General features: G+C 50.6%; 1 protein-coding gene across 1 annotated transcript in view; it reads left to right on the top strand.

Annotated features, from left to right (window-relative positions):
- Tnrc18 (trinucleotide repeat containing 18) overlaps positions 1-26,464 on the top strand; it is a 94,162-nt gene that overhangs the window by 15,474 nt on the left and 52,224 nt on the right. Inside the window, 7 exon segments of the mRNA XM_027413546.2 lie at positions 8,059-8,214; positions 11,189-11,314; positions 12,539-14,161; positions 24,648-24,744; positions 25,005-25,210; positions 25,428-25,574; positions 26,068-26,258. Of these exon segments, the coding sequence (XP_027269347.1) occupies positions 8,059-8,214; positions 11,189-11,314; positions 12,539-14,161; positions 24,648-24,744; positions 25,005-25,210; positions 25,428-25,574; positions 26,068-26,258 (2,546 nt within the window).

The following is a 26,464-nucleotide window of genomic DNA, read 5'->3' as shown; positions in this document are numbered from 1 at the left end:
GTCATGTGGGTGCTGGGAGATGAACCTGGGTTCTCTGGAAGAGCAGCCAGTGCTCATAACCACTGAGACATCTCTCCAGCCTCTTTGCTTTTGTTTTTTTCAGACAGGGTCTGGCCATGAAGTGTGAGCTGCCTTGCACCTTCTGGGATTACAGGTCAGCATCCGTACACACAGCTTGGACAGTGTGGCTTTAGGAGTACAAGCCTGCTTCTGTATTGATGGAAAGGAACTGGAGCCACTGTTCCTTTGGAAGCAGCATGGGGCAGGCAGGGCCTATAAACAAGGAAGTGAGGCATGTGGGCCATCTGATTGCCCCATTAGCTGGAGCTATTTGGGAAAGCGGTGGGGAGGGATGGCCTCATTCTGTGTGTCTGTGTCATGTTATGAATCCTTTCCAGTGTCTAACAGGTTGGATTCCCAGCTGCTGTGCAAAGACTCGTAGGTGCTGAGTCCCAGGTGTAGCCTTGGGAAACCCTTTCCTCTGATGGTTGACTTCCAGGGTCCCAGTGCACACCTGAGACCCAGAGACAGGTAGCACCGATCTGAATATAGCCTGTGGATTTCCTTCCTTCCTTCCTTCCTTCCTTCCTTCCTTCCTTCCTTCCTTCCTTCCTTCCTTCCTTCCTCCATGTCTTGGAACTAGCTCTGTAGACCAGGCTGGCCTCAAACTCACAGAAATTCTCCTGCTTCTGCTTCTTGAGTGCTAGGATTAAAGGCGTGCACCACCACCTTGGCTGGATTTTCTTACATATTCATACCCCTGATAAACTCTTAACTTGTAAGAGTAGACACAGTAAGAAATGAACAATGATGATTAATTGCAGAATAGAACAATCGGGGGTGGGAAGTAGTTTCTTGACTAATGTGCAGGAAGCTCTGGGTTTTTACAGCAATGCAGGCATGGTGGTGCACACCTGAAACCGCAGCACTTAGGAGGTAGAGGCAGAGGATCAGGAGTTCAAGATCATTTTCTGCTATATAGTAAGTTTAGGGTCAGCAATGGGATGCATGAGATCCTGCCTCAAAAATAAAAACGGGGCTGGAGAGGACCTGAGTTTGCTTCCTGGCAGCCACAGTGGGTAACTCAAAACCACCTGCAGCTCCAAGGGCACCTTCACTCATGTGCACATACCCACACGCACAATTAAAACAATATTTAAGAAGACAATTATAATAAGTACACTCAGAACAAAAGATTTCATCTTTATTTATTGTGTGGATGTCTGTGCACAGGCTTGCCATCGTGCACTTGTGAAGGTCAGAGGACAACTTGGAGAAGTTGTTCTCCCCCTCCACCATCTATCTGGGTGCTGGGGATTGGCCTCAGGCTGTCAGCCTGTCAGCCAGCTCCTTTACATGTTGAGCCATCTTGCTGGCCCACAAGTACACTTTTATACAAGTAGTGTGATACCTATTTATTTATTGGACTTCATGTCCCAAGCTGGCTTCAAAATCAAGGTCCTTCTGCCTCTGCATCCACAGTGCTGGGTTCACAGGTGAACATTGTCAAGCAATCTTATGTTGTATTCAGCTCTGCCCTGTCTTTCTGAGATGGTTTCATGGAGCCTAGGCTAGCCTAGAACATGCTAGCTATGTTCACTATAGTCACTGATGACCCTGAACTTCTCATCTTCCTGCCTCCACCTTTGAAGGGCTGGATTCTAGGTGTGGGCCACTGGACTCTCCACCCTCATCCTTCTTTTGGGAATGATACGAGACAGCTTGACAAGATGAAGTGTTTGGAATAATGTAGCATTGAGTTTAGACACGGGAGGGGTCCTAGTGATGAATGAGTCACGGGTACCATACAGTGTGGCTTGGATGCACTGGAAGGAGAGATGCTTCACTTACGGGCAGAATAGATCAGAAGGGTGTAAGATTCCATAAGTCTATACAGAATGACATGAGATTTAAAGCTTTGCCCATTGTTTATTTCTGGGATTTTTTTCATCTAGCACTTCCGAATTATGGTTGAAATCTCAAATAGGGTCAGCTTCAGGTTTCCTCATGATTTTATCCAGAGTCCAGGTAGGATGCCACTTGCAGTCCAAGAGGGTGGCACCCCCTACCCCCGTATGTATTGAAGGAACAGGAGGTGATAAGGAACTATGTGTCTGGATTTCCCCGTCAGTCCCTGGCAATCCAGGCGAGCCACAGTGGCTTTGTTTGCTTTGCTTTCTCCTTTATAGCTGAGTTCCTCGTGACTAACTCCTTCCGGGATGATCATGGGGTTACAGGAGCCGGTGAGGCGTGTGCTTGGCACACAGCTTGGTGTGTAGGAAAATGACTTGGGAAAGTTGGGAATTTTATGAATGTCATTAAATCTTTGAACAGAAAGCCGAGACACCCAAGCAGGCACCTGTCCTGACTGTGAGCCGGTGGCCCCTTGTTAACCCCAACTTCTGAAGCCATGTTTCTTTCTTGAAGTGCTGGGGATGGAACCCAGGGCTCCATGCATAATGGTTCACACGCTCTATAAATTCAGCCCAGCCCATCTTTTTTGATTTTATATATATATATATAAAAGTTTTCCTGTGTAGCCTTGGTTGTATATGTGTAGGTTGGAGAACAACTTTGAGTGTCATTCTTCAGGAATGTTCATTTCCTATGAGGCAGGGTCGCTCAGTGGCCTGGAGTAGGCTAGGCCAGTTGACTGAGCCCCAGGGATTTGCCTGTCTATTTCCTTAGCCTTGGGATGACATGGGTGTGTCACTACATCTGACTCTGTGTGTGTGTGTGTGTGTGGGGGGGGGATTCACCAAAGGGATTTCTCTGTGTAGCTCTTGCTGTCCTAGAATTTGCTCTGGAGATCAGGCTGTCCTTGAACTCACAAAGATACCCCTGCCTCTGCTGGGATTAAAGGTGTGCATCATCACACCTGTCTACATTTGGCATTTTTATTTGAGTTCTGGAGATTGAATTTATGACTTCATGTTTGTCAGGAAATTGCTTAACTGACTAAGCAATCGCCTCAGTCTTTTTATGTTTTTAGGTAGCCAAGACAGGCCTTGAACTTGAATATGCCGTGTACAGAGAATTGTTGGCCTGTGCTACCTAGCCCAGATGAATCATAGTTTTCTGTCTATTTTCCTCTGTTAGTTGCCTAGCTGAGCCTGGAATTCACTTTGTAACCTAGGCTGGTCTTGAATTTGACACCTTCCTGCTTCTACTTTTTGTAGTGGGATTTCAGTCTTTAAAATAATTTTATTATTATTTTATGTGTTATTTTGCCTGCATGTATGTCTCTGTACCGAGTGAATGTCTGGGGCCCACAGAGGCCAGAAATGGGTGTTGGTTATGAGCCACCGTATAGATGCTAGGAACTGAATTCAGGTCTTCTGGAAGAGCGATCAGTGCTTTTAGCCATTGAGCCATCTCTCCAGTCCCCTGGTTTGAGTCTTATTTATTTATTTATTTATTTATTTATATTTATTTAATTTCTTTCTTTCTTTGTTTCTTTGTTTCTTTCTTCCTCTTCTTCCTCCTCCTCCTCCCTCCTCCTCCTCCTCCTCCCTCCTCCTCCCCTCTCCTCCTTCTTCTGGGTTTCTCTGTGTGGCTTTGGAGCCTATCCTGGCACTCGCTCTGGAGACCAGGCTGGCCTCGAACTCACGGAGATCCACCTGCCTCTTCCTCCCAAGTGCTGGGATTAAAGACGTGCACCACCAACGCCCAGCCTTAATTTCTTCTTCTTTTAAAAGATTTCTCCAGTTTTATTTTGTGTACATTGGTGTTTTGCCTGCATGCATGTCTTTATGTGATAGTGTCTAATCCCCTGGAACTGGAGTTACAGACAGTTGTGAACTGCCATGTGGTTGCTGGGAATTGAACAGCCAGTACTCTTAACCACTGAGCAATTTCTCCAGCCCTGAGTCTTAATTTCCTAATCTGAAATATGAGTAACACGGTTCCTAGACTACGGAGCTTCAGGATAGTGAGCCAGGATCTGGGAAGGGCCCTGAGTCACCTGGCAAGACACCTGAGGTTTAGAAGCAAAGAAGAGCTTGCTGTGCCAGCCCTCTCCCAAGACAGGGTTTCTCACAGGAACTCACTTTGTAGACCAGGCTGGCCTTGAACTGACAAGACATCGGCTTGCCTATGCCTCTAGAGTGCTGGGATTAAAGGTGTGAACCACCACCGCCCAGCAGAAGTGCTTGGAATTTTGATGCCACTTTGAATGTTCTGATTTTGGAAGCTAGTGCTTGTATGGGATAAGTACTTGGATCTTTTGGTAGGAAAGACATTCACAAACGTGAGGACCTGATTGCTATCCAGCACTCATGTGAAAAAACAGAGGCATCACCTACCTGGAATCTAGGTGCTGGGAAACCTGAGACAGGAGGATCCCTCCTGCCAGCCATTCTTACTAAATCAGAGCACCAAGTCCAGGGAGAGACCTTGTCACAGAAAGTAAGATGGAAAGTGATTGAGGGAGACACCTGAGGTCAATTTCAGGATCTACAAGCACAGGTACACATAAGAGTGTACATGCACACACACATGCACACACACACACACACACACACACACACACACACACTGTACAGTTCAATGATAGTGTAATAATAACATAGCCACTCACTTCTCATCTGAGGAAGTGTGTGGGATATGGCAAGGGGACCGCCTCAGATCCTCACCTTAGAGGAGTCACTTAGCCAGTCGATTGTGACAACAGCTGGTACTACATGGCACCCTGCAGCAGACAGAGCTCAAATCATGTTAGAGATAGAAGCTTCTTGAATCTTTCTGTACACCAACCTTGGAGGGAGAAGATGGTAAATGCATTATGTATGTCACACAGCCTGGGGAGATTTAGAGATTGGTTGGAATGACAGCCACAGGTTGGGAGTAGTGGTGGTGCACCGCTGTGGTCTAGGCACTTGGGAAGGCTAAAGAGGGAGGCTCCCCCTGATGTTGGAGGTCAGTTTTGCCTACATAGTGAGGGCCAGGGCAGCCTGGGCTACATATCGAAACCTTGTCTCAAGAAAAAGAAAAAAAAAACAAAACAATGGGGCCATGGAGATGGCTCAGCAGGTAACAGTGCTTGCTGTACAGGCATGGGGACCTAAGTTCAAATCCTAGCACCTACATTAGGAAGATGTGCACATCCTGAACACAAATAAATATATATGCACGCTTGTGCATGTGTGCACACAGACACACACACACACACACACACACACACACACACACACACACACACACACGACACCCACACCCACAAAGTGAGACTGGAGCTTGGACGTGGCCTCTGCTCGCACTTTGCCCCATTCCTTCCCCAAGGAGACTGGCCTTCCATATCCACATTGCTGAATTATATCTAAATTAATTGAGACTTAATAAAATAAAACATAGCGTTCTTCAGTCTCCATAGCTGCATTTCAGATGCTCAGGCGTGACACATGGTCAGTGGCTACCATATCCCACAACACGGTGTCTTCTGGGCCCTGGTCCTCTCTGTGTTGCCATGCCGTCTTTTATTTACCTAGTCCTGTACGTGGCTTTGTTGAGAATGTCAGACAAGGTAAATGAGCCTAGTGGTCCTAGTGTAACTATTCTATAGGAGCTATTTAAAGTACTGTGAATGGAACCCAGGGCCTTGATTATGCTAGGCAGTTGCTCTGTCACTGAGCCACACCCCCAACCCCTCACTGGGGGATTCTAGGCAGGTGCTCACCACTGAGGCACACCCCAGCCCCTCACTGGGGGATTCTAAGCAGGGGCTCTCACCAGTGAACCACTGTTCCAGTTCTTTTTATCTTTTATTGAGACAGAGTCAGAGTGATACTGACTAGCCTTGACTCACTCTAGTCCAGAGTGGTTTTGAACTTTCCATCCTCTTGCCTCACCTGAGTAGCTCTAATGACTGTCCTGTGCCACCACTACTGGTTTTGTGCCTGCTTTAGGATTGCAACTCCATGCCAAGAGAACAGCACTGACTTGCCTGGTCATTGGGACCTCCCCACCCCCTGACTCCCAACTGTCCCTACCTCCAGTCTGGGAGGCAGTAATTGAGGCCCCTTGGAGCCCTGATGGTGTCAGGAGCCGTTGGTGGCATCCGGGCCCCAACGCTTCTCTGGGTGCTGCTTGCTGGGTTTCACAAGCCCAGGCAGGGGCAGGCCTGCGCCCTGCACTTCCGCAGAGCCTGGGCAGGAAGAACTGGTGGCTGATGTAAGCCTTTGCGCAAACCCCTGGCTACTGGCTTCCGGAGTCTTCTACCCGCCATCTGCCACATTAAGGAGGAAGCCTAGGACTTGGCAGGGCCCAGAGGTCCTACTTCCCCAGCGTCGGGCTGCATGGATGTGTTGACCAGCCACAAGGGCCCTTGGGCCACTGGAGCTGGTGCTGGACTCTGGGCCGCTGGAGTTGGCGCTGGGCTCTGGAGAGTAACTGGGATGCAGTGACGGTGGCTGAACATAGACCATGGTAACAGGCATGTGGTCAGAGGGTGTGTGCTGTCTATAGCTACTGCTGTCCCTACTCTGGGGGTAATCAGTGGGGAAGCGCTGCCTTTTGCTAAATCAGCTTTCCAGAGTGTATCCCAAAGGCCCTGGGGGTATATTTTGGGATCCTATCCCCTTTGAGAGGTGATCAATGGGCACTTGTGTATAGGGCCTGCACGGGAGGGCTGTTGGGGACCCAGAAGCTAGGATGTGTATATACATGGGTGGAGTCTGTGAGTTCCCTGTGGTTTAGACCAGGGGGCCCCTGGCATCTGAACCACACACATCCTGTCTGTGTGTCCAACTTGGATGTGTTGTCTGTAAACAGTGCCCACCTCTCAGGGACTAGAGGCCTTTGTGTACTTACATGAAACCTTCCTGTGGAGATTGGCCAGGATAGACACCTGACGGGTGCTTGGTTAGGGTGCTGGATCTACGTATGTGTTCAGAGCTCACCTCCTCTCTTGCAGGGTGTACTGGGGAAAGCTTGAAGTCTCCCACAGAACATCTGGTCTATTTACTATTATTGTTCCTAAAACTATCATGTATCTATTATATAATTCTTGTTAAATTCATGCCTCCCTCCCGGTTTTTTTGTTTTGTTTTGTTTTTCGAGACAGGGTTTCTCTGTGGCTTTTTGGAGGCTGTCCTGGAACTAGCTCTTGTAGACCAGGCTGGTCTCGAACTCTGCCTGCCTCTGCCTCCCGAGTGCTGGGATTAAAGGCGTGCTCCACCACCGCCTGGCCCAGTTTTTGTTTTTTAAATAGCTTTTTGTTTGCTTATTTTGTTTTTGTAGTGCTAAAAATTGGACCTAGGTCCTCTTGCATACTAGGCAAGCACTCTATATTATATCCTCAGACTGAGGTTGGGCATTTTAGACAGGGTCTCATCACTGTTGAGATTACCTGGAATTTACTGTGAAGCCCATGCTGGCCTCGAATTGCAGCAATCCTCCTGTCGGATAGCAGATGTGAGCCATCATGACAGGTTCCATCTTTGCTAAACTTTTTTTTTTTTTTTTTTTTTTTTTTGAGATAAGGACTATCCTGGAATTTGTTCCTGACTTTTGCTGTTTTCCTTTCACCTTGTGACCACATATCACACCTCTCAGGTTGGGCTCTGAGATGTCTTGCTGGGTGTGCTCCTTACCTTTGCCAAGCCATTTCCTCTTTGGGCTTCAGCCTTCTCATCAGTTATAGGGGCACATGCGATCACTGGACACTCAGACTCTTGCACATCCCAGGTGACCGTGGGGTCCTTGGGGATGTTGGTGTCTGAGCTCCTTCTCCAGTGACCATCGTCTTCCTTACTCTGTGGGTCCTCTGGGTAGTCCCTGGGGACACTCCCCCTCCCCACTCCCATTCTGGACTGGACTCAGGCTTCCATCTGCAGCTAGAGTGGTAAAACCGTTCTGGGCTTGGGGGGAAGTCTAGCTGTCTTCCTTGGTTGCTATGGTGATTGGGCCCATAGGGTGTGGCCTGGGCTGGCCAAGGGATGCCTTTTGATCTCTCTGGTGGTGAAAACTTCATGCAGTAGGAGGCCTTGGGATGGTGGTCCAGGTGGCACAACCTGGTTTGCTGGCTGCCTGACAGGGACCCCCCCACCCTTTTTTCTGCAGGCGAGGCCTTCTTGGGCAGCTTTGTAGCCAGCGGGATGGGTCCCTCGGCCTCTTCTCAGGGGAGCCCGTTGTCCCTGCCCTCTGCCCTCTCCTTTCGCTCCCCCACCCCCAGCAACCTGCCCATGGTGCAGCTGTGGGCTACCCATGCCCATGAAGGTAAGGAGTGGGCCAGATGGGAGGGGCTGAGGGCTGCTGGGCCACTGTCTCAATCATAATGGCAATTTTATGTCCCCAACACCACTCTCAACAACTTTCTCACCATGGGCCTCCCTGTTTTCCCTCTAGTCCTCAGTGCTTACCTTGTTATCACAGGGCCTTTGCACAAGCCATTTTCATCTCTGCTTGCAGCCTCTCACCCCAGCCCACTGGCTCCTCCTTCACGGGCTGCTGAAGCAGTCTCTTCTCTCCCTACTGTTCTGTGGTAAAAAACAGAAAAAAGGTTTACTTATTTGATTATTCCCAGGTGGTGTGTGCTTTGAGGGCAGGGCTGGTGTTTATTCAATGAGACCCCCACCTTCCACCCCAGCTGTGGCAGGGAGCCTCAGGCTTGGGTACTCTGGCAGTACTGGGGATTGGACGAAGCTAAGTTCCATGCAGAGGAAGTGTGCCTTTCCCACCTCTGACTGATGGATTTGGGGTATTGGTTCCTTGAGGTTAGCATCCTCATGTCTTCCTATGGGCTCCCCTAGAGTCTGGGATACTGCAATTCTGGGAGGCCCCTATTGTCCGCTTTAGGCTGTCTGGGCCATTCCCTCCCTACTGGAATGAATATGCTGCAGCATGGGGTTGTGGGCTGCTGAATTTTCCCCAGCAGTAGCTGGAAGTGTCCCTGTCAGGTGTCACAGCGTGGTCTTTCCTGAACAGATGTCACTAAGGCCATTCTTCCAATGCCTCGTGGGACAGGCACTCAAACCCAGGAACGAATATATAGATCTTGCGCAGGGAGGGTTGTGTCCTCCCATGGGTGTTTGCCATGGTCTGGGATAATGGTTGATCATGTGGGTCGGTGCTCTTCCAGGCCCCTTCTCTCCACTCGCCCTCCCACTGACTCAACCCGGGTGAGTGGAGAGAAGGGGCCCAGAAGAGCACAGGCCCCCTTTCCCGTGTCACCAGCTCATTCCTCCGTCCTTCCTGGGATGCTGATAGCTACAGCAAACACATATGCCACTGAGGTGACCTGAGCCTGGGGCTTTGATCTTGGCCGCTTGCATCCTCTGCAGCAGTTTGGGGAAGGGTTGAGCTACCGTCTTGCAGGTGAGAGCAGAGGATCTGCTGCATGCAGCTGAGTGCTGGTTCATGTTTACCTGTCCTGCTGCAGACTGGGCGTCTGATCCGTTTTACAATTTGCATTGTGGGTTGCTTTGTCTTGTTTTGTTTGTTTTCAAGACAAAGTCTATATGAAGTGCTGGCTGGCCTAGACTTCACTGTGTCAGCCGGAATGGTCTTCGATTTGCAGCAATCCTCCTGCCTCTGCTTTTCAAGTATTGGGATTACACATGTGAAGCCAACACTCTGGACAGCCTGTGTCTGTCTGTCTGTCTGTCTATCTAGACTGGCCTTGAACTCACAGAGATTGATTGACCTGCCTCTGCCTTCAGACTGGCAGGATTAAATGTGTACCCCACCACATCTGGCCTTATTTTATTTTATTTTATTTTTAAAGATTTTATTTTTTTATTATGTATACAGTTATCTGCATGCATGCTTGCACACCAGAAGAGGGCACCAGATCTCATTACAGATGGTTGTGAGCCACCATGTGGTTGCTGGGAATTGAACTCAGGACCTCTGGAAGAGCAGTCAGCACTCTTAACCACTGAGCCATCTCTCCAGCCCCCCTGGCCTTATTTTTTATTTTGTGACAGGTTCTTACTAAATTGCCCTAGGTTAGCCTTGAACCTCATTCAGTCTCTTCAAGTAGCCAGGATTACTGGCCTGTACTACCAGAGCACAGCCTATTTGTGACTATTTGGGAGTGGGGACAGGGTGCTAGGGAATCAGATCCAAGACTTTTTGCATGTTAGGCAAGCATTCCGAGTACCTGTCTGGTGGTCTTTTTTTGTTTGTTTTGTTTTGTTTCAAGACAGTGTCTCTCTGCACAGCCTTGGCTGTCCTGGAACTCACTCTATAGACCAGGCTGGCCCCGAACTCACAGAGATCCATCTACCTGCGTCTGCCTCCCGAGTGTTGGGACTAAAGGTGTGTGCCACCACTGCGTGGCTATCTATCTGGTGGTCTTTAATATATCAGGTGATGATGGAGAAAAAGACCTCAGTCCTAATGGCTGGGGACACGCCTTGCATTCCTAATCTCAGACTGCAGACTAGGGCCAGGGACACTGTTGCTCTCCAGTAGGACCCCAGGCAGAACGTAAGAAGCTTTGCGTGACCCCCTAGTACCTTTCTGGCCCCTTGTGCCATACTTTCATTCCCTGCTTGCCCTTAGTTGTCCATGTTTGTCACCTGTGGCCACCCTTTTTGAAGTCACACCACTTTCCCCATGGGCCTCATTATAGGAGCCCTATCAGGGTTCTTAAGAGGTCATCCTTGCAACACTGGGCAGCTAGAGATGCCCTCTTGTTCAGAGAGGGCAAACAGTTCAATTCTGAGTCACACAGCAGAGCAGGAGGCCCATGAAACTCATTCATCCAGTGTCCATGCTCTGCTGAGGTGGTCTGGGCAGGGACTTTGGTCAAAGCCAGGTTTAGGTGCAGTCTGATCTCTTAGATAGTGGTCTACTGTCTGTTTTTTTGTTTTGTTTTGTTTTGTTTTGTTTTGCTTTTAATCTGTAAAATGAAATGATGGAGTCTCTCAAGGTTGCTTTTGAGGATTAAATTAGAATAATGGCTTCCAAGTCTCCTTGGTTGGATCCATTCTGAGTTTGATTTTGGGGTATTTGAACTTGTATCCAAGCCCTTGTGGGTTTCCTGGGCCTCAAGGAGGGCTTGAAGTGGCAGGGCTTGGAGGGGGACAATGGCCACCCTGGGAACTGGTGTTAACCGCTCAGCTTCTTGAACCAGGGGCCTGATGGGTTACTGTGGTTTTTTTCCAAGGAAAAGAAAATGCTAGAAGGAAGTTCCCTGTGGGGAAACATGATGGCTAGTCTAGACTTCTTTGTTTTCTCTCCTTAGGCTTCTCCCACCTGCCCAGCGGGCTGTACCCATCCTACCTCCACCTGAACCACCTGGAGCCCCCCAGCAATGGGAGCCCCCTCCTCAGCCAGCTGGGTCAGCCCAGCATCTTCGATACCCAGAAAGGTCAGGAGCAGGAGGGGGTGGGACTGTTGCCTGGCAGGGCGGGGGGGGGGGGCACAGAGTGATGTCCTGGGGTTTCTCTGGGGGGATCCTCTGAAGGATTTCAGGTGTCTTCCATGTTGTTCTTACCTCTTTCTTGTGTGTGTGTGAGGTGTCTAGGGTGGAACCCAGGGCCTTGCAGGTGCTAGGAAAGGGCTCTACTACTGCCACAGCCCCTTCACCAGTATTTCCTTTTATTTTATTGAGACAGGGTTTCTCTGTGTAGCCCTGGTTGTCCTGGAACTCACCCTGTAGACCAAGCTGGCCTCAAACTCACAGAGATCCACCTCTGCTTGTTTTGGCCTCCCAAGTGTTGGGCTTAAAGACCTGCACAACCATATCTGACCTTTGCCTCCATTTATTTATTTATTTATTTATTTAGAGAAAGGGTTTCTCTGTGTAGTCCTGGCTGTCCTGGAACTCATTCTGTAGACCAGGCTATCCTGGAACTTGGAAATTCTTCTGACTCTGCCTCCTAAATGCTGGGATTAAAGGTGTGCACCACCACTGCCTGCTTTTCCTTTCCTTTTTTAAACTAATAATTGAATCCTTCTCTCTCTCTCTCTCTCTCTCTCTCTCTCTCTCTCTCTCTCTCTCTCCCCTCTCCCCTACCCCTCCATCTCTCTCCCCTTCCTTCTCCCTCTCCCCCTCCCCCCTCCATCCTCTCTACTTTTGGAGTTCTCTCCTTTCACCACATGGGCTGGAGATCAAACCCAGGTCCTTAGGCTTGACAACCAAGCCATTTTGCAGTTTCTCCTTCATTCCTTCCTTTCCCTCCCTGCTTTCTCTTTCTCTCACCCCCACCCCTTTCTCTCTTTCTCTTTTCTCATGTAGCATAGTGGCCTAGACCTTGCTGTATAGCTAAGGATGCCCTTAAACATAACGCCTGCCTGCTTTCACCCCCTGAGTGCTGGTTACCAGGTAGACCTCTCTCTAAAGGCCCCTCAGCCTTTAATAAACCCTGAGAGCTCTGAAAGCTTTACAAAGGAGGATGTAGGCCGGGGAGGATGAAATGGTTTAAGACAGATTTCTGTGCATTTTCCAGCCACGCCTGGCCCTTCCCTCAGACAGACCAGGTCCCTACACCATTGTGTCACAGGGCTGCCATGCACACTTGAGTGAAGGGAAGGAATCTTGGGGTTAGGAGTGGGTAGTGATCCTATTTCACTGTGGCCTTTTCCTCCCTAGATGGCTTCTACCTGCCTGCACCTGGGACCCTGCATTCTCACACACCCTCGTCCAGAACCCCTGGTGGCCACTCCTCAGTTGGTCCAGCCAAAGGCTCCTCCCGGGAAGGTGCAGGCAAGGATCGCTCAGGCCGTGGTGGAGATCCCCCTCCGTTGTTTGGCAAGAAAGACCCTCGGGCACGTGAGGAGGTATCTGTGCCCCGTGGTGTGGTAGACTTGACCCAGGAGGCCAGAGCTGAGGGCCGCCAGGACCGTGGGCCCTCACGCCTAGCTGAGCGCCTGTCGCCCTTCTTGGCAGAGGCCAAAGCCAAGGGCACTTTGCAGCCATCCACCTTGAGCCTATGCAATGGTGTGGTGGATGCAGGGCTGGTGGCTGAATTGGGCCGTGGAGGTGCCAAGGAGGTAGCTAGGCAGGAGGAGAGTGCTCGGCTGCTGCGGCGGACTGAAGCTCTGCTGCCCACAGCAAGGCCCTGTGGGTCTCCACTGCCACCGCCACCACCACTGCCCCCCAAGGGTCCCCCTGCACCTCCTTCCTCGACACCAACTGGTGTCTACACTGTGTTCCGTGAACCAGGCCGTGAGCACCGCGTGGTGGCGCCCACCTTTGTGCCTTCTGTGGAGGCCTTTGATGAGCGTGTGGGACCCATACAGATAGCATCCCAGGCTCGTGATGCCAGGGCCAGGGAGCGTGAGCCCGGCCGTCCTGGGGTCCTGCAAGGTCCCCCTGGATCTCCACGACTGGAGCGACCAGAGGTCCTGCGGGAGAAGAGTTCTGTCATCCGCTCCCTCAAGCGTCCACCTCCATCCGATGGACCTCCAGCCCGCTCCTCCCGGTCCTCCCCGGATACCCGCGCCTACCTGCCCCCCAAGGAACTACTCAAGCCTGAGGCTGATCCGAGGCCTTGTGAGCGTGCACCCCGAGGCTCTAGCTCCTCCGCTGCCCAGCAGGCTGCTAAGTTCTTTGGCCTGGAACCATCCCGACCCCCTGGGCCAGAGCATAAGTGGAAACCCTTTGAGCTGGGCAACTTTGCCACCACACAGATGGCTGTCCTGGCTGCACAGCACCACCATGCCAGCCGAGCCGAAGAGGAAGCAACTGTCGCCACAGCATCCAAAAAGGCCTACCTGGACCCTGGCAGTACAATGCCCCGTGCCTCGGCCACCTGCGGCCGGCCTGGTGCTGACCTCCACCCCGCAGCCCATGGACCTGGCGAGGCCTCTGCCATGCAGAGCCTCATCAAATATAGCGGTAGCTTTGCTCGGGAGGCCGTGGCTGTGCGCCCTGGTGGCGGTGGGAAGAAGAGCCCCTTTGGAGGTCTGGGTACCATGAAACCTGAACCTATACCCACATCTGCAGGTCCCCCCAGAGCCCAGGCCCGACTTACACACCCTGGGGTCCCTACAGCTGGAGGGGGCCGGCAGCTGAAACGGGACCCAGAGAGACCTGAGAGTGCCAAGGCCTTTGGGCGGGAGGGCTCTGGTGCCCAGGGGGAGGCTGAAGTGAGACACCCGCCTGTGGGCATTGCTGTGGCTGTAGCCCGGCAGAAGGACAGCGGGAGCAGCAGTCGGCTGGGACCTGGACTGGTAGACCAGGATCGCTCTTTATCACTGAACAACGTCAAAGGTAGGCGCTGCGTCCTTTTTTGTTTTGTTTTGTTGGAGTGGTGCCTAGGGTCAAACCTATAGGATCTCTAATGCACAAGGTAGGCAATTGCTCTGGCACTGGGCTGTGTCCTGCCCCGTTTGTTATTTGAAAGGACACACACAGTATTTTTTTTTTTTTTATTTTGATTTTTCGAGACAGGGTTTCTCTGGAATTGGAGGCTGTCCTGGAACTAGCTCTTGTAGACCAGGCTGGTCTCAAACTCAGAGATCCGCTTGTGTCTGCCTCCCGAGTGCTGGGATTAAAGGCATGCGCCACCAATGCCCGGCGCACATAGAGTCTCCAGCTCACTTGGTAGCCAAGAATGATCTTGAACTTTTGGTCCCCTTGCCTCCACTTCCTGAGTTCTGGGCCAATTGGCATGTGACACTGGTTCATGCAGAGCTTTGGTGGACCTCAGGACTTTCTGCATGCTATGCAAGCATTCTAGCAATTTACTAACACCCCCAGTACCCCCACTTCTCCTTAAGTTCCCCAGGCTTGAACTTTGTAGCCTAGATGGCCTTTGGACTTGTAGTAGTTGGGATCACACCAGGCCCAGTCCCACTCTTCTTCAGTTTTAATCTTTGGGTGTGGGTGTGGGTACAGGTGCCATGGGCAAGCATGGATATCAGAGGGACAGTCTTGGGTGTTTTTTTCACATTCTACTTTGAGACAGGCTCTCTTATATTTACCTACATTGTGTGTGTGTGTGTGTGTGTGTGTGTGTGTGTGTGTGTGTGTGTGTGTGTGTTTGTATGCATACATACACGCTTACACACACACACACACACACACACACACACACACACACACCACACACACACACGAGTACACAACAGTGCACATGTGGAGGTCAGAGGACAAGTTGTAAGAAATAGTTCCTCTTCCCTGTGGGTTCTGGGGTTTGAACTCAGGTCTTCAGGCTTGGCAGCCGGTGCCTTTACCCACTGAGCCATCTCTCCAGCCCCGACAGTTTCTCTTGTTGGGCTGCAGATACCATGCTAGCTGGCCCAGGATATCTCACAGGTTCTCTTTTCTCCATTTTTTATCTGGTAGTAGTAGGGGCTCTAGGATTACAGGATTACAGATGTGAGCTGCCTCACCCAGCTTTACTTGCTTCTTTGGGATCCAAACTCAGTTCCTCACACTTGTACTTTGCTTTCTCGGGCCCTAATTCTTGGTTCTGCCTGCCTCATTGTCTGACCTGGTTTCCTGCCCCCCCCCCCTTTTTTTTTTTCTGAAAGACAAGGTTTTCACTGTGTGATCCTGGTTAGCTTGGAACCTACTATGTAGACCAGGCTGACTTTGAACTCTTAGAGATCCACCTGCTTCTGCCTCTGGAGTGCTGGGATTTAAGGTGTGCGCCACCATCACTCCTGGCTAGTTTCCTCCTCTTTACACCCATCTCTCCCTCCCAGTCAGTACTGCTTGCCCGTTGTGGCTGCTATTGAAACTTTGATTGCCTTTCCCATTATCCATATAGACGTGTAGAGTGCAGGAGAGGAGAACGAAGAAAAAGACCATTATGTTTTCCCAGCACCTTGAACGCTTTCCTGGCTTTCCCTGAATTCATTTTCCTGTGCAATTTGTGTCTACCTGCAGAGTGGCTAGCTCGGCACAGTCTTGGTCTTATGTGTCGTTCCTGCATCACAGTGTGGGTTGTTTCTCCCGAGATGGCGGGCTCTTTACAAGTATCATTTTTTTTTTTTTTACGGCCTTTAATATTCCGTGGAGAGCACATGCCAGCAGGTACCCTAGTTAGGTTTCCGTTCCCCAGTGGGCATTTTAAGTTTCTGCCTGCTGCCTTTTGTGTCAAGAACGCGGTGTGGAATATTTTTGCTGTTTCGAGTCACTTTGTTCTGTCCTAGAGGTTTCTAGGAATAGACTAGCCTTAAGCCTCCAACTCTGAGTCCTATCCAGTGGGATAGAGCCAGGTGTTGCCTCATTCAGCGCCTCTGGTGTGCGTGGGGCTTGGAGCGTATAGATGTTGGGTAAACAGGTGAATGAGTGCATGTTTGAATGGTAGAGGCGGCTTCCTGACAGACTTCAGTGAATCCTTTTTAAGTGAAGAAACATATGTGTGCGTGTGTGAGTGGTATATCATGTGTGTGCTGGTGCCCACAGATGTGAGAAGGGGCCATTATATTTCTTATACCGGATGAGTCATCCCATCAATGTCCTGGCTGCTGCTTTTTAAAAATTATTATCAGTGTGTGTGTGTGTGTGTGTGTGTGTGTGTGTGTGAGTGTGTGAGTGTGAGTGTGTGAACATGTGCTTGCATGTGTACTTACAGAGGTCAGAGAACAGCTTCCTAGTGTTGATTCCTTCCACCCTGGGTTTAGGGGATGAAATTCAGGTCATTAGGCTTGTTCGGGAGGAATTTTATCTGCAGGGTCATCTCCCTTAGCATTTTTTTGGGCACTTATTATGTATTTATTGTTGTGAGTATGTATTTGAGTTTGTGTGAGTATGGGGGCATGTGTGTGCCATGTTGCGTGTTTTAAGGTCAAAAGACAATCTTGGGTGTCATTCCTAGCCTACCTTGTTTGAGGAGGGTCTCTTTGTTTGTGATTGTATAGGCCAGGCTAGCTGGATTGGGGGCTTTTGGAGGTACTCTCCAGTCTCCATCTCCTGTCTCACTGTCGGAGCTCTGACATAAGGCTGTCCATGTGTTTTGGGGATTTGAACTTCTGTCCTCACACTTACACGTCAAGAACTGTATCTGTTGACCCATCCTGCCCCCCTTTTAAATTTGTTTTTGGAGACAGGGTTTCTCTGTGTAACAGCTGTAGCTGTCCTGGAACGTGCTCTGTGGACCAGGCTGGCCTTGAACTCACAGAGATCCATCTGCCTCTGCCTCTAGAGTGCTGGGATTAAAGGCATGCAACACCACCAAGCCCCCCCCCTTGTTTTTCCTTTGAGACAAGGTCTTGTTAATAGCTGAGGCTAAGCCCAAACTAACCTCAAACCTGTAAGCCCTTGCATCAACCTCCCTTCCAGGTGTTAGCCACCAAACTGGGCTCTTTTCATCTGTAGAGAGATTGGATCTTTTTCTAGGAACCTGGTAAACTGGTCGGTGTTTGAGTCCTCATGTATTTTGGAGACCTATCTATCTCCAGCGTGTTCACTGAGTTCTGAATCTGTCAGCTAAGGGCCAAGCCTGCTGCCCTGCTAAGTGCCTGTAGTTCAGGCATCAAAGCTGGGCGAGTGTACCCTGGTGAAGGCTGGGAAAATGGCATGTCCAACTGGCCCACCTTTGTGTGGCATCTCAAGGCAGGCATTGTCACATGTCCCCAGCTTCTTCTCTTGGACCACAGTCCAGGGCCACCCAAGAAGGCTCTCTTGTTGTAGCTTCCAGTCTAGACACCCATAGCTTTCCTAGGACCTTGTAAACATACCTCTTCCCCTCCCCCGCCTGCCTCCCGCTGCCTTCTGGGTTCCACCATCTTTGTAAGTTGTAAGTAGCTCCCTCTGTGGCCTCTCTCCTGGACTGATATCAGTCCTATTTCCCAGATAGCCTAGCAAGGCCAGGTGTTTGGTGTCACTCTGACTCATTTGTAATGCCACTGTCATTCAGGTTTCAGGGCCTCACCCTGCCTCAGGGCTAGGGGACTGGGCCTGGGTCTTTCTCCTAGCATTTTTTATTTTTAGAGATGGGGTTTCACTGTGTAGCCCTGATGAGGATCTCATTGTACAGACCAAGATAGCCTTGAACTCAGAGAGATCCTCTTGTGCTAACACATCTGGCTCCTAGCAGTATCTTTACATCACCCAGTGCTCCAGCTGGTCCATGCTTGGTTTCCTGGTAGAATATCCCATTCACCGTGTGACTGTCCCTGACTAATCCCTGAATGTCTCTATGTCTCTTGAGAGCATCTGAGCCTTTGGGCTTTGAATCAGGATGTGGCTCCTTGTCTGCCATCTTTGACTTCTTCCAGCATAAAGGTCTAAGTGAAGCATGCTTAGTGGATGCTTGCTGACTGACTAATGATCCCCTGGCTCTGGGCCAAGACATCTAGCCAAGGAAGCAGGTCCTCTGATGATGGGGGCGGGGTTTGCAACAGCCCCTGCCTATTCTGGGTTGGAATGATAGGTGATAGGTCTTCTGCCCTGAATAGGGCTCTGTGACATGATTTGGTACTCCTCTTGTGTATAGGGTGGCTAATGATTTAGTGTCCAAAATACCTGTGTCCACTAGGTAGGTGTGTGTGTGTGTGTGTGTGTGTGTGTGTAAGAAGAGGATGTGGTTTGAGTTTGGGCTACAGAAGTTGTCTTTGATGCTTTGTTTTACTCCTGGGAATGAAAACCAGTGTCAAATGTACACTACCTACTTGCTAACTCAACCATACCCTAACTCCTCACTTGGGGATTCTAGAGAGGTGCTCTGTCCCTGAGTCACACCCTAAGCCCCTCACTGGGGGATTCTAGGCAGGTGCTCTACCACTGAGCCACACCCCAGCCCCTCACTGGGGGCTTCTAGGCAGGTGCTCTGTTGTGATCTCCTTTTCTGTTCCCTCTCTTGCTTACTCCCTTGGCTCCTCATGGACTCCTCATGTTTCTTTGTAGGTTCCTGTCTCAGGGCATTTGCAGGTGCCTTTCCTGCTACATATCTCTCTCTTCCTCCAGACATTCACTGTTGATTGCATTTCTCTCTGTCCAGTGTTATGTTGAGAAGAGATGGACAGCTGTGGATGGCACTGTTGGAACCTGAGTAGGTAGTCAGATGGCCAACCAACCACAAGCAGAATGGTCGTGCTATGATCAGTGCCTTGAGAGAGATGAATGAGGAATGTGATGGAGAAGGGTGGTCAGGATGGTTCATTCCTTCCTGAGATGTCAATTGAAGTTAAAGTTGTGTTGTGTAATCCACTGGAAGGGCATTCTGCATAGAGGGAACAAGTGCCCCTAAGATGGGGAAGGGATGCATGTGATTGACATGCAGAGATTGGCAGTGTGGGGGCTGGGGGGACATCTGGAACCTGTGATGTTGGCCCCCGGTAGAGGCTTGGCTCTGTGGGGTAACCGTGGACTGTGGACAGGGCATAGGTGGTTACAGAGTGAAGTGGCTGGGGGTGGAGCCCCTCAGAGCATGAGGTCAAGTGTGGCAGTTAGGTCACATTTCTTTGGGAGCCAGCCAGTTTTCAGAGAGTGGCCTGGAGCGCTGCCTAGTGGCCCTGGGCTTGGAGGCTGCTCTGAGTTGGTGTCTAGTGGCAGGTGACACTTGGGACAGGAAGTAACCCAGGGCAGATCAGTCACAGTGTACAGAAGACTTGTGGCCCTGAGCCTAGGCTACACTCCAGGCACCTCCCCTTTCTGGGGCCCCAGCAGTAAGCACTGTACCCGCAGCTGGTCTCAGACAGAGACCGGTGGCACGTGCCTTCCCAGATGGCTGAGCCCTTGGGAGTATATGAGCCTGGTTGACGTGGCTGGCGTCTCCCCTGGGACAAGGAAGCATGAGCTCAGGCTCTGATTTCCAGGCACAGCTGTGGAACTCTGGGTGGCTCTCTGAGCCTGGGCCCTGCCTCAAACCTGCTGTTCCCTTCTGAGCTACAGTTTCTCCATGGTTCCTGGGCACAGCCTCTTCTAGTTCTGGGGGGTGTGTGTGTGTGTGTGTGTGTGTGTGTGTGTGTGTGTGTGTGTGTGTGTGTGTGTGTGTGTGTGTGTGTGTGTGTGTGTGTGTGTGTGTGTGTGTGTCTGTGTGTGTGTGTGTGTCTGTGTGTGTGTGTGTCTGTGTCTGTGTGTGTCTGTGTGTGTCTGTGTGTCTGTGTCTGTGTGTCTGTGTCTGTCTGTGTCTGCCTGCCTGCCTGCCTGCCTGCCTGCCTGCCTGCCTGCCTGAGATGTCTTCCTCAGTTTCTTCCATCTTTTAAAAAGAAGTTTGTTTTTGGCTTTTTTTGGTTTTTCGAGACAGGCCGGCCTGGTCTACAAAAGTTAGTTCCAGGGCAGCCTCCAAAGCCACAGAGAAACCCTGTCTCAAAAAAACCAAAAAAAAAAAGTTTAAAAATTTTTTTGTATATGGATGTTTTGCCAGGGTGTGTGTCTGTGCATCCAATGTGTGCCTGATGTTCTGGGAGACTAGAAGAGCATAGGGGTTCCAGGTGGATCTGAGTGGCCCTGTGGGTGCTGGGAAACGGGTCCTCTGCAAGAACAGCAAGTGTGTTTAACTGCTGAGCCATCTCTCCAGACCCCACCTTGTCTTTGGAGATAGTTTATGTATGACTGAACTAGAGCCCACTGATTCAGCTGGGCTGGCTGCCAGCAAACCCCAGGGATCCTTCTGTGTGCCCCCCCCCCCCCAGTTCTGGGATTACAGTTTTGTGCTGTTATGTTCAGTTCTTTTTTTTTAAGATTTATTTATTTATTTATCATGTGTACAGTGTTCTGCCTGCATGTATCCCTGCACTCCAGAAGAGGGCACCAGACTACATTACAGATGGTTGGAAGCCACCATGTGGTTGCTGGGAATTGAACTCAGGACCTCTGAAAGAAACCCTTAACCCCTGAGCCATCTCTCTAGCCCTCAGTTCATCTTTCATTTTCATGTTTATTTATTTATGTTTAGCTTTTCAAGACAGGGTTTCTCTGTGTAGCCCTGGCTGTCCTGGAAGTCCCTCTGTAGACCAGGCTGGTCTTGAACTCACAGAGATCCACCTGCTTCTGTCTCTTAAGGCCTAGGATTAAAGAAAGGTGTGTGCCAGCATTGCCCGGCTTGTGTTCAGTTTTTAAATATGGGTTCTAGGGAATTCAAACTCAGGTCTTCATTTTCAGAGCAACCCCTTCAGTAAGCCAGCCATCTCCCCAGCCCCTGGTTGGTCCCGTCACTTTTGTGCTATTTATTATTCTGCTTGGTGGCGGGTATTGTTATCTTAGTTATTTCTCCGGTTGCTGTGATGCAATATCCCCAACATAAGCCTTTGCTTGAAGAAGGAAGGAAGGAGGCCTTTATTCTGGCTCACAGTTTGAGTGTGCAGTCCATCACGGTGGGGGAGGCATGGCGGCGGGAGTGGGAGGCATCTGGTCATTTTGCATCTGTGGTCAGGAAGCAGAGAGAGGTGCATGCTGGGGCTCAGCTTACCTTCTCCTTTAAAACATTAGTTGTTGATGTATGCACATGTGTCTGTGCCCACGCACGCATGTATATTCAGGTGCATGGGCCGAATGCATGTGTGGAGACCAGAGGAGAGTGTTGGGTGTCACCCTCCATCCCTCTCCCACGCTGTCTTTGAAGCAGGGTCTCTCTGAAGCTGGAGCTCATGTTGTCTTAGCTCACCTGGCAGCCAGGCAGCCCCAGAAGTCCTCTGGTCTCCAGTCCCTTGGAGCTGTGGTTACATGCGTGTGCAAGACACCTGGCTGGTTCCGTGGGTACTGGGACCCAAACTCTGGTTTCTTATGACAACAGGTCTTCTTAACTGCAGAGTTCTCTCTCCAGCCACTTTCTTCTCTTTTCCATTTATTTTTTTGCGTGCATGCACACACATACCAAGGTCAGAAGGCAGCTTTCAGGCGTCCGTTCTTTCCTTCTGCCACGTAGGCCTCGGGGATTGAACTCAGGCTGTCAGGCTTGCCTGCATTACTTGCTGAGCTGTCCCCAGTCATGCTGCTCTTTACCCAGTCTGAATCGGCAACCCAGAGCATAGTTCTGCCTACATTCAGGAGTGGGTCCTCCAACCTCTAGCAGAACCTCTGTGGGAATCCCTCAGAGATATTCCCAGAGCTTTGCTTGCTAGGCGAGTCTAGATCCTGTCACATGACAGTGTTAACTGTCACAGGAGGGTTCCATGGCTTCAGAGGCAAGGAGTGCCCAGGCTGGGCCTCCCCCTCCTCACCATCTGCAGGCATTGCTTCCTGCTTTCCTTCCCTCCCAGTATAGATGGAAGTGTCTGTCATCTTGCCTGTCCATTGGCTGAAACAGCTTTATACATCCACCAATAAGAGAAACATATATTCACAGCATACAGAAGGACATCCCCCACCACACCAGTTCAGTCGCTTTGTACTGGTGTAAGTAAACAGCTTGGCGAATGCTTCTGTGAACGGTGGCTCTGGGGAAAAGAGTCCTTCAGGTGGCCAGGGACACCTCCCTCCCCTGTCCCACATCTGTCCACATTTACCACTTAAAATTGATCAGGGTTTTCCAGGTTTTTGCTTTGTTTTTAATGTTCTAGGCGTCCCTGAGGTTCATTCCAGGTAGACTTGCTGGCTGTACTCCATCTGCCTGGAGGGGCTGGCCCTGCCCCGTACTAGGCTGTTTGGTCCTTGGATGTCTGGGCTCATGTAGCTGTGCTCTCTCCCAGCTACTGTCCTGTGCTCTGGATGGCCGCATCTCATCTTTCTGTGGAAATCAGAAGGGTCTACAGTCTCTGAGTTTATCTTGGACAGTGCTCTTCAGGACTCTGAGGTCTTAGGGGTTCAGGGAGATAGGTGCAGGAGCTCAGCTGCTACATCTCAAGTGGGACCTTGGCCTTTGAGGATCCTGCACAACATGGTCTACTCTAGACCCTGTGTTGGGGGTCTAGGTCACCTGAGGCATTGCTGGGCCGGGCCAGGGATGGCTACTTTGTCATCACATGGTCAGTTTTATTTATTGATTTACCAAGACAGGCTCATGTAGCCCAGATTAGCTTTTAATTTGCCATGTAACGAAGGATAGATAGCCTTGAACTTGAAATCCTCTTCTTTGTGTATAAACCATTCCTCTGGGGGCGGTGGAGGTTGAACACAGGGCTGCTAGGCAAGCAGTTTGCCAGATGAGCCCCATTACCCAGCCCGTTCTCTCTTATACCATTTGTTTAATTATTGTGTGTGTATGTGTGGGGGCATGGACATGTTACCCCATGTGTGTCGAGGTCAAAAGGCAACATATAGGAGCTGTTTCCCCCCACTCGCCTTCCACCATGTGGGTTCCAGGGATTGAACTCGGGTCATCAGACTTGGTAGCAAGCTCCTTTAAATCCTGCCTCCCCCACCCCACCCCTTCTTTTTCTTTTTATGTTTGTTTTGTTTTGTTGTTTAAAGCAGGGTTTCTCTGTGTAGCTTTGTAGACCAGACTGGTCTCGAATTCAGAGATCTGCCTGCCTCTGACTCCCAAGTGCTGGGATTAAAGGCGTGCACTACCACTGCCTCGCTCTTTTTAATTTTCATCATCGTCATTATTACTATTTTTGCTGTTTTGAGACAGGGTTTCACAGTATATCCTTGGGTGTCCTGTAATTCCCAGGCTGGCCTCAACTCACAGAAATCTGTCTGCCTCTGCCTCCCGAGTGCTGGAGTTAAAGGCATGCACAAACACCAACTTTTATATACAGTTTTATTTGGGCTGGAGAGATGACTCAGTGGTTAAGAGGGCTTTTTTTGTTGTTCTGGGTGATCCAAGTTCAGTCCCCATCTTACAATTATCTAGAACTCCCGTTCTAGGGGATCCAACAATCCTCATCTGAACTCATGGAACACCAGACAAGCATGAACGTAGTACATATACATACAGGCAGGCAAAAACACTTGCATGCATACAATAAAAGTAGGAAAAAAGACATTTATTTTGTGTGTTTATGTATATGTATAGGCATGGGCATGCCACTGTGCACATGTGGAGGTCAGAAGTCAACTTGCAGGAGTCATTTTTTTCTACCTTGTGGATTTAGGGGCTTGAACTCTGGTATTCAGGCTTCATAGGAAGTACCTTGATCCATGGAGCCTCCTCTCTGCCTTTTTTAAAAAAAGACAGGATCTTGCCGGGCGGTGGTGGCACATGCCTTTAATCTCAGCACTCAGGAGGCAGAGGCAGGCGGATCTCTGTGAGTTTGAGGCCAGCCTGGTCTCCAGAGCAAGTGCCAAGACAGCCAGGGCTACACAGAGAAACCCTGTCTGGGGGGGGGGGGGATCTTACTCTGAAGCTCAGGCTATCCTGGAACTTGATATGATATGTAATCCAGACTGGCTTTGAACTCACATCTATCCTCCTGCCTCAACCAAGTGTTGGGATCATAGGTGTGTGCTGCTGTGCCCAATTGTTTTTCTTTTTAATTTTTTTTGTTTTTGGAGACAGCGTTTCTCTGTAGCCCTGGTTGACCTGGTATTCACTCTGTAGACCAGGCTGGCCTCAAACTCACAGAGATCCACCTGCCTCTGCTTCTTGAGTGCCGGGGTCAAAGGCGAGCGTCACCATGCTTATGTTTGATAGATTTTATTGTGTTTAAACTTGTGTCTGCTGGTGTTCTCACCACAGCTGTCCGTATGAGTAGGGGGTAGGTCTCTGGGGTGGGAGGGATGGATGGGAAGTTTCTGGGCCAAAGATTCCTCAGTGGGGTTCAGGGATCATAAGGATCTGTGTTGCTGGGAGAGAGATTCTCACGGGGTTTTGCTGGAGGGTTCTGTTGGGTGTATGGAGGGAGGGCAGCGATGGGTGGAAGATGTAATGAGAGTCTGGACTGCTGCTAGCAGGGAACTCACTGCCACCTTTGGCCCCCAGGGCATGGCCGGACTGATGATGACTGTGATCGAACCAGACACCGGGAGGATCGGTTGCTAGGGACACGGCTGGACCGGGACCAGGAGAAGTTGCTCCGGTGAGGGCTTGGGGCACCTGAAGTAGGGGCTGGGTGCTTCTGGGGTAAGGATGACAAGGTGACCTGAGTTCCACCATGGTCCTTGTGTCAAGCCACCTTGGGCTTGTCCATCCATGCGACTCAAGTCCCCTCCAGCCAGTAGGGAAGGGCCTCAGCTGTCCCCAGGCTCTCCCTGTCTGCCCCCTGGGCTGTGTCCCTCATTCTTCCCCTCCCTGTTTCTGGGCCACCAGCTATTCCCATACCTCTGTTTTCCTTTTCAGAGAAAGTAAGGAGTTGGCTGATTTGGCCCGTCTACACCCTACCAGCTGTGCTCCTAATGGTCTGAACCCCAACCTCATGGTGACTGGGGGCCCGACACTGGCAGGCTCAGGACGATGGTCTGCTGACCCCGCAGCTCACTTGGCGGCACACCCCTGGCTGCCTCGATCGGGGAGCACATCCATGTGGCTTGCTGGACACCCCTACGGTGAGTGGAGCTTCATGGGGTTTCTTTCCTTGAGGGAAGGCTGGGGCCAGCTTAATCTTTCTCAGCTTCCCAGTCATGGTGGGACAGTCATGCCTGTCCCCAGTCTGCCTGCACACTTCAGTGTTCTTTTGGGATTCTCAGTGATGATCAGGGACTACAGTATTGTCAGTGGGCCTAACTTCCTGGTGTTGATATGAACTTGGGTTTTTTCCCCTAGGCTTGGGACCCCCTTCTCTACACCAGGGCATGGCTCCTGCGTTCCCACCCGGCTTAGGGAGTTCCTTACCATCTACTTACCAGTTCGTCAGGGATCCCCAGTCTGGCCAGCTGGTGGTTATCCCTAGTGATCACCTGCCTCATTTTGGTAAGTGGCTTTTCTGACCTTCCATGGGGGTGGGGTAGCTCTGCGTATGGGGTGGGAACAAGTGGGCCCAAGAAAGCCTCTGACCTTGGTTGTGTCCAGAGAGTAGATTCTGAGAACTCCATGAAAATTCAGTTATGGTCACCTGTGGGGACTGGGTGTCCCTGTCCATTCTCAGGTCCACTCTGCAGACTGTAGATTGTAGTCCCCATGGTGGCTTTGGTACCATCCTGCAGGTTGGCATGATCCAACCGTGACCTTTGAGGACATTGTACTTGGGGGTTTGGTAGAGGTGTGATTCATATATATATATGTACGTACACACACACACACACACACACACACACACACACACACACACACACACGATAGTATTATTCTAGGGCGTTGCCTGGCTGTCTGCATTGGACTGCAGCATCTTTCTCTGGAAATGCAGTGAGAGCCCACACAGGAGCTGGGGTCCTGGGTATAGCCCTCCTGTTGTCTGTCTCCACAGCTGAGCTGATGGAGCGAGCGGCAGTGCCTCCTCTCTGGCCTGCCCTGTATCCACCAGGCCGCAGCCCCCTGCACCATGCACAGCAACTGCAGCTCTTCTCTCAGCAGCACTTTCTGCGGCAGCAAGAGCTGCTGTACCTGCAACAACAGGCAGCCCAGGCACTGGAGCTGCAGCGGAGTGCACAGCTGGTGGTGAGTCCTGGCCCCACAGTGGGAGGTAGACACCCCAAGCCATAAGAGTGCTAGTCAGGGAGGGATGCCTGAAGGAGGCAGCATCTGAACAGAGCTGGACCAGAGGGAAGATCCCATACGAAGGCCAGGGCGTGGTAGACAGCATCTACTAGGGACAGGACCCAGTGAGCAGTGGAAAAAACATGATAGAGGTGACCTGTGGATCG

Source organism: Cricetulus griseus, chromosome 4 (genome assembly GCF_003668045.3).
Source record: "Cricetulus griseus strain 17A/GY chromosome 4, alternate assembly CriGri-PICRH-1.0, whole genome shotgun sequence".
NCBI lineage: Eukaryota > Metazoa > Chordata > Mammalia > Rodentia > Cricetidae > Cricetulus > Cricetulus griseus.
This window is presented reverse-complemented; position numbering and strand designations above follow the sequence as displayed.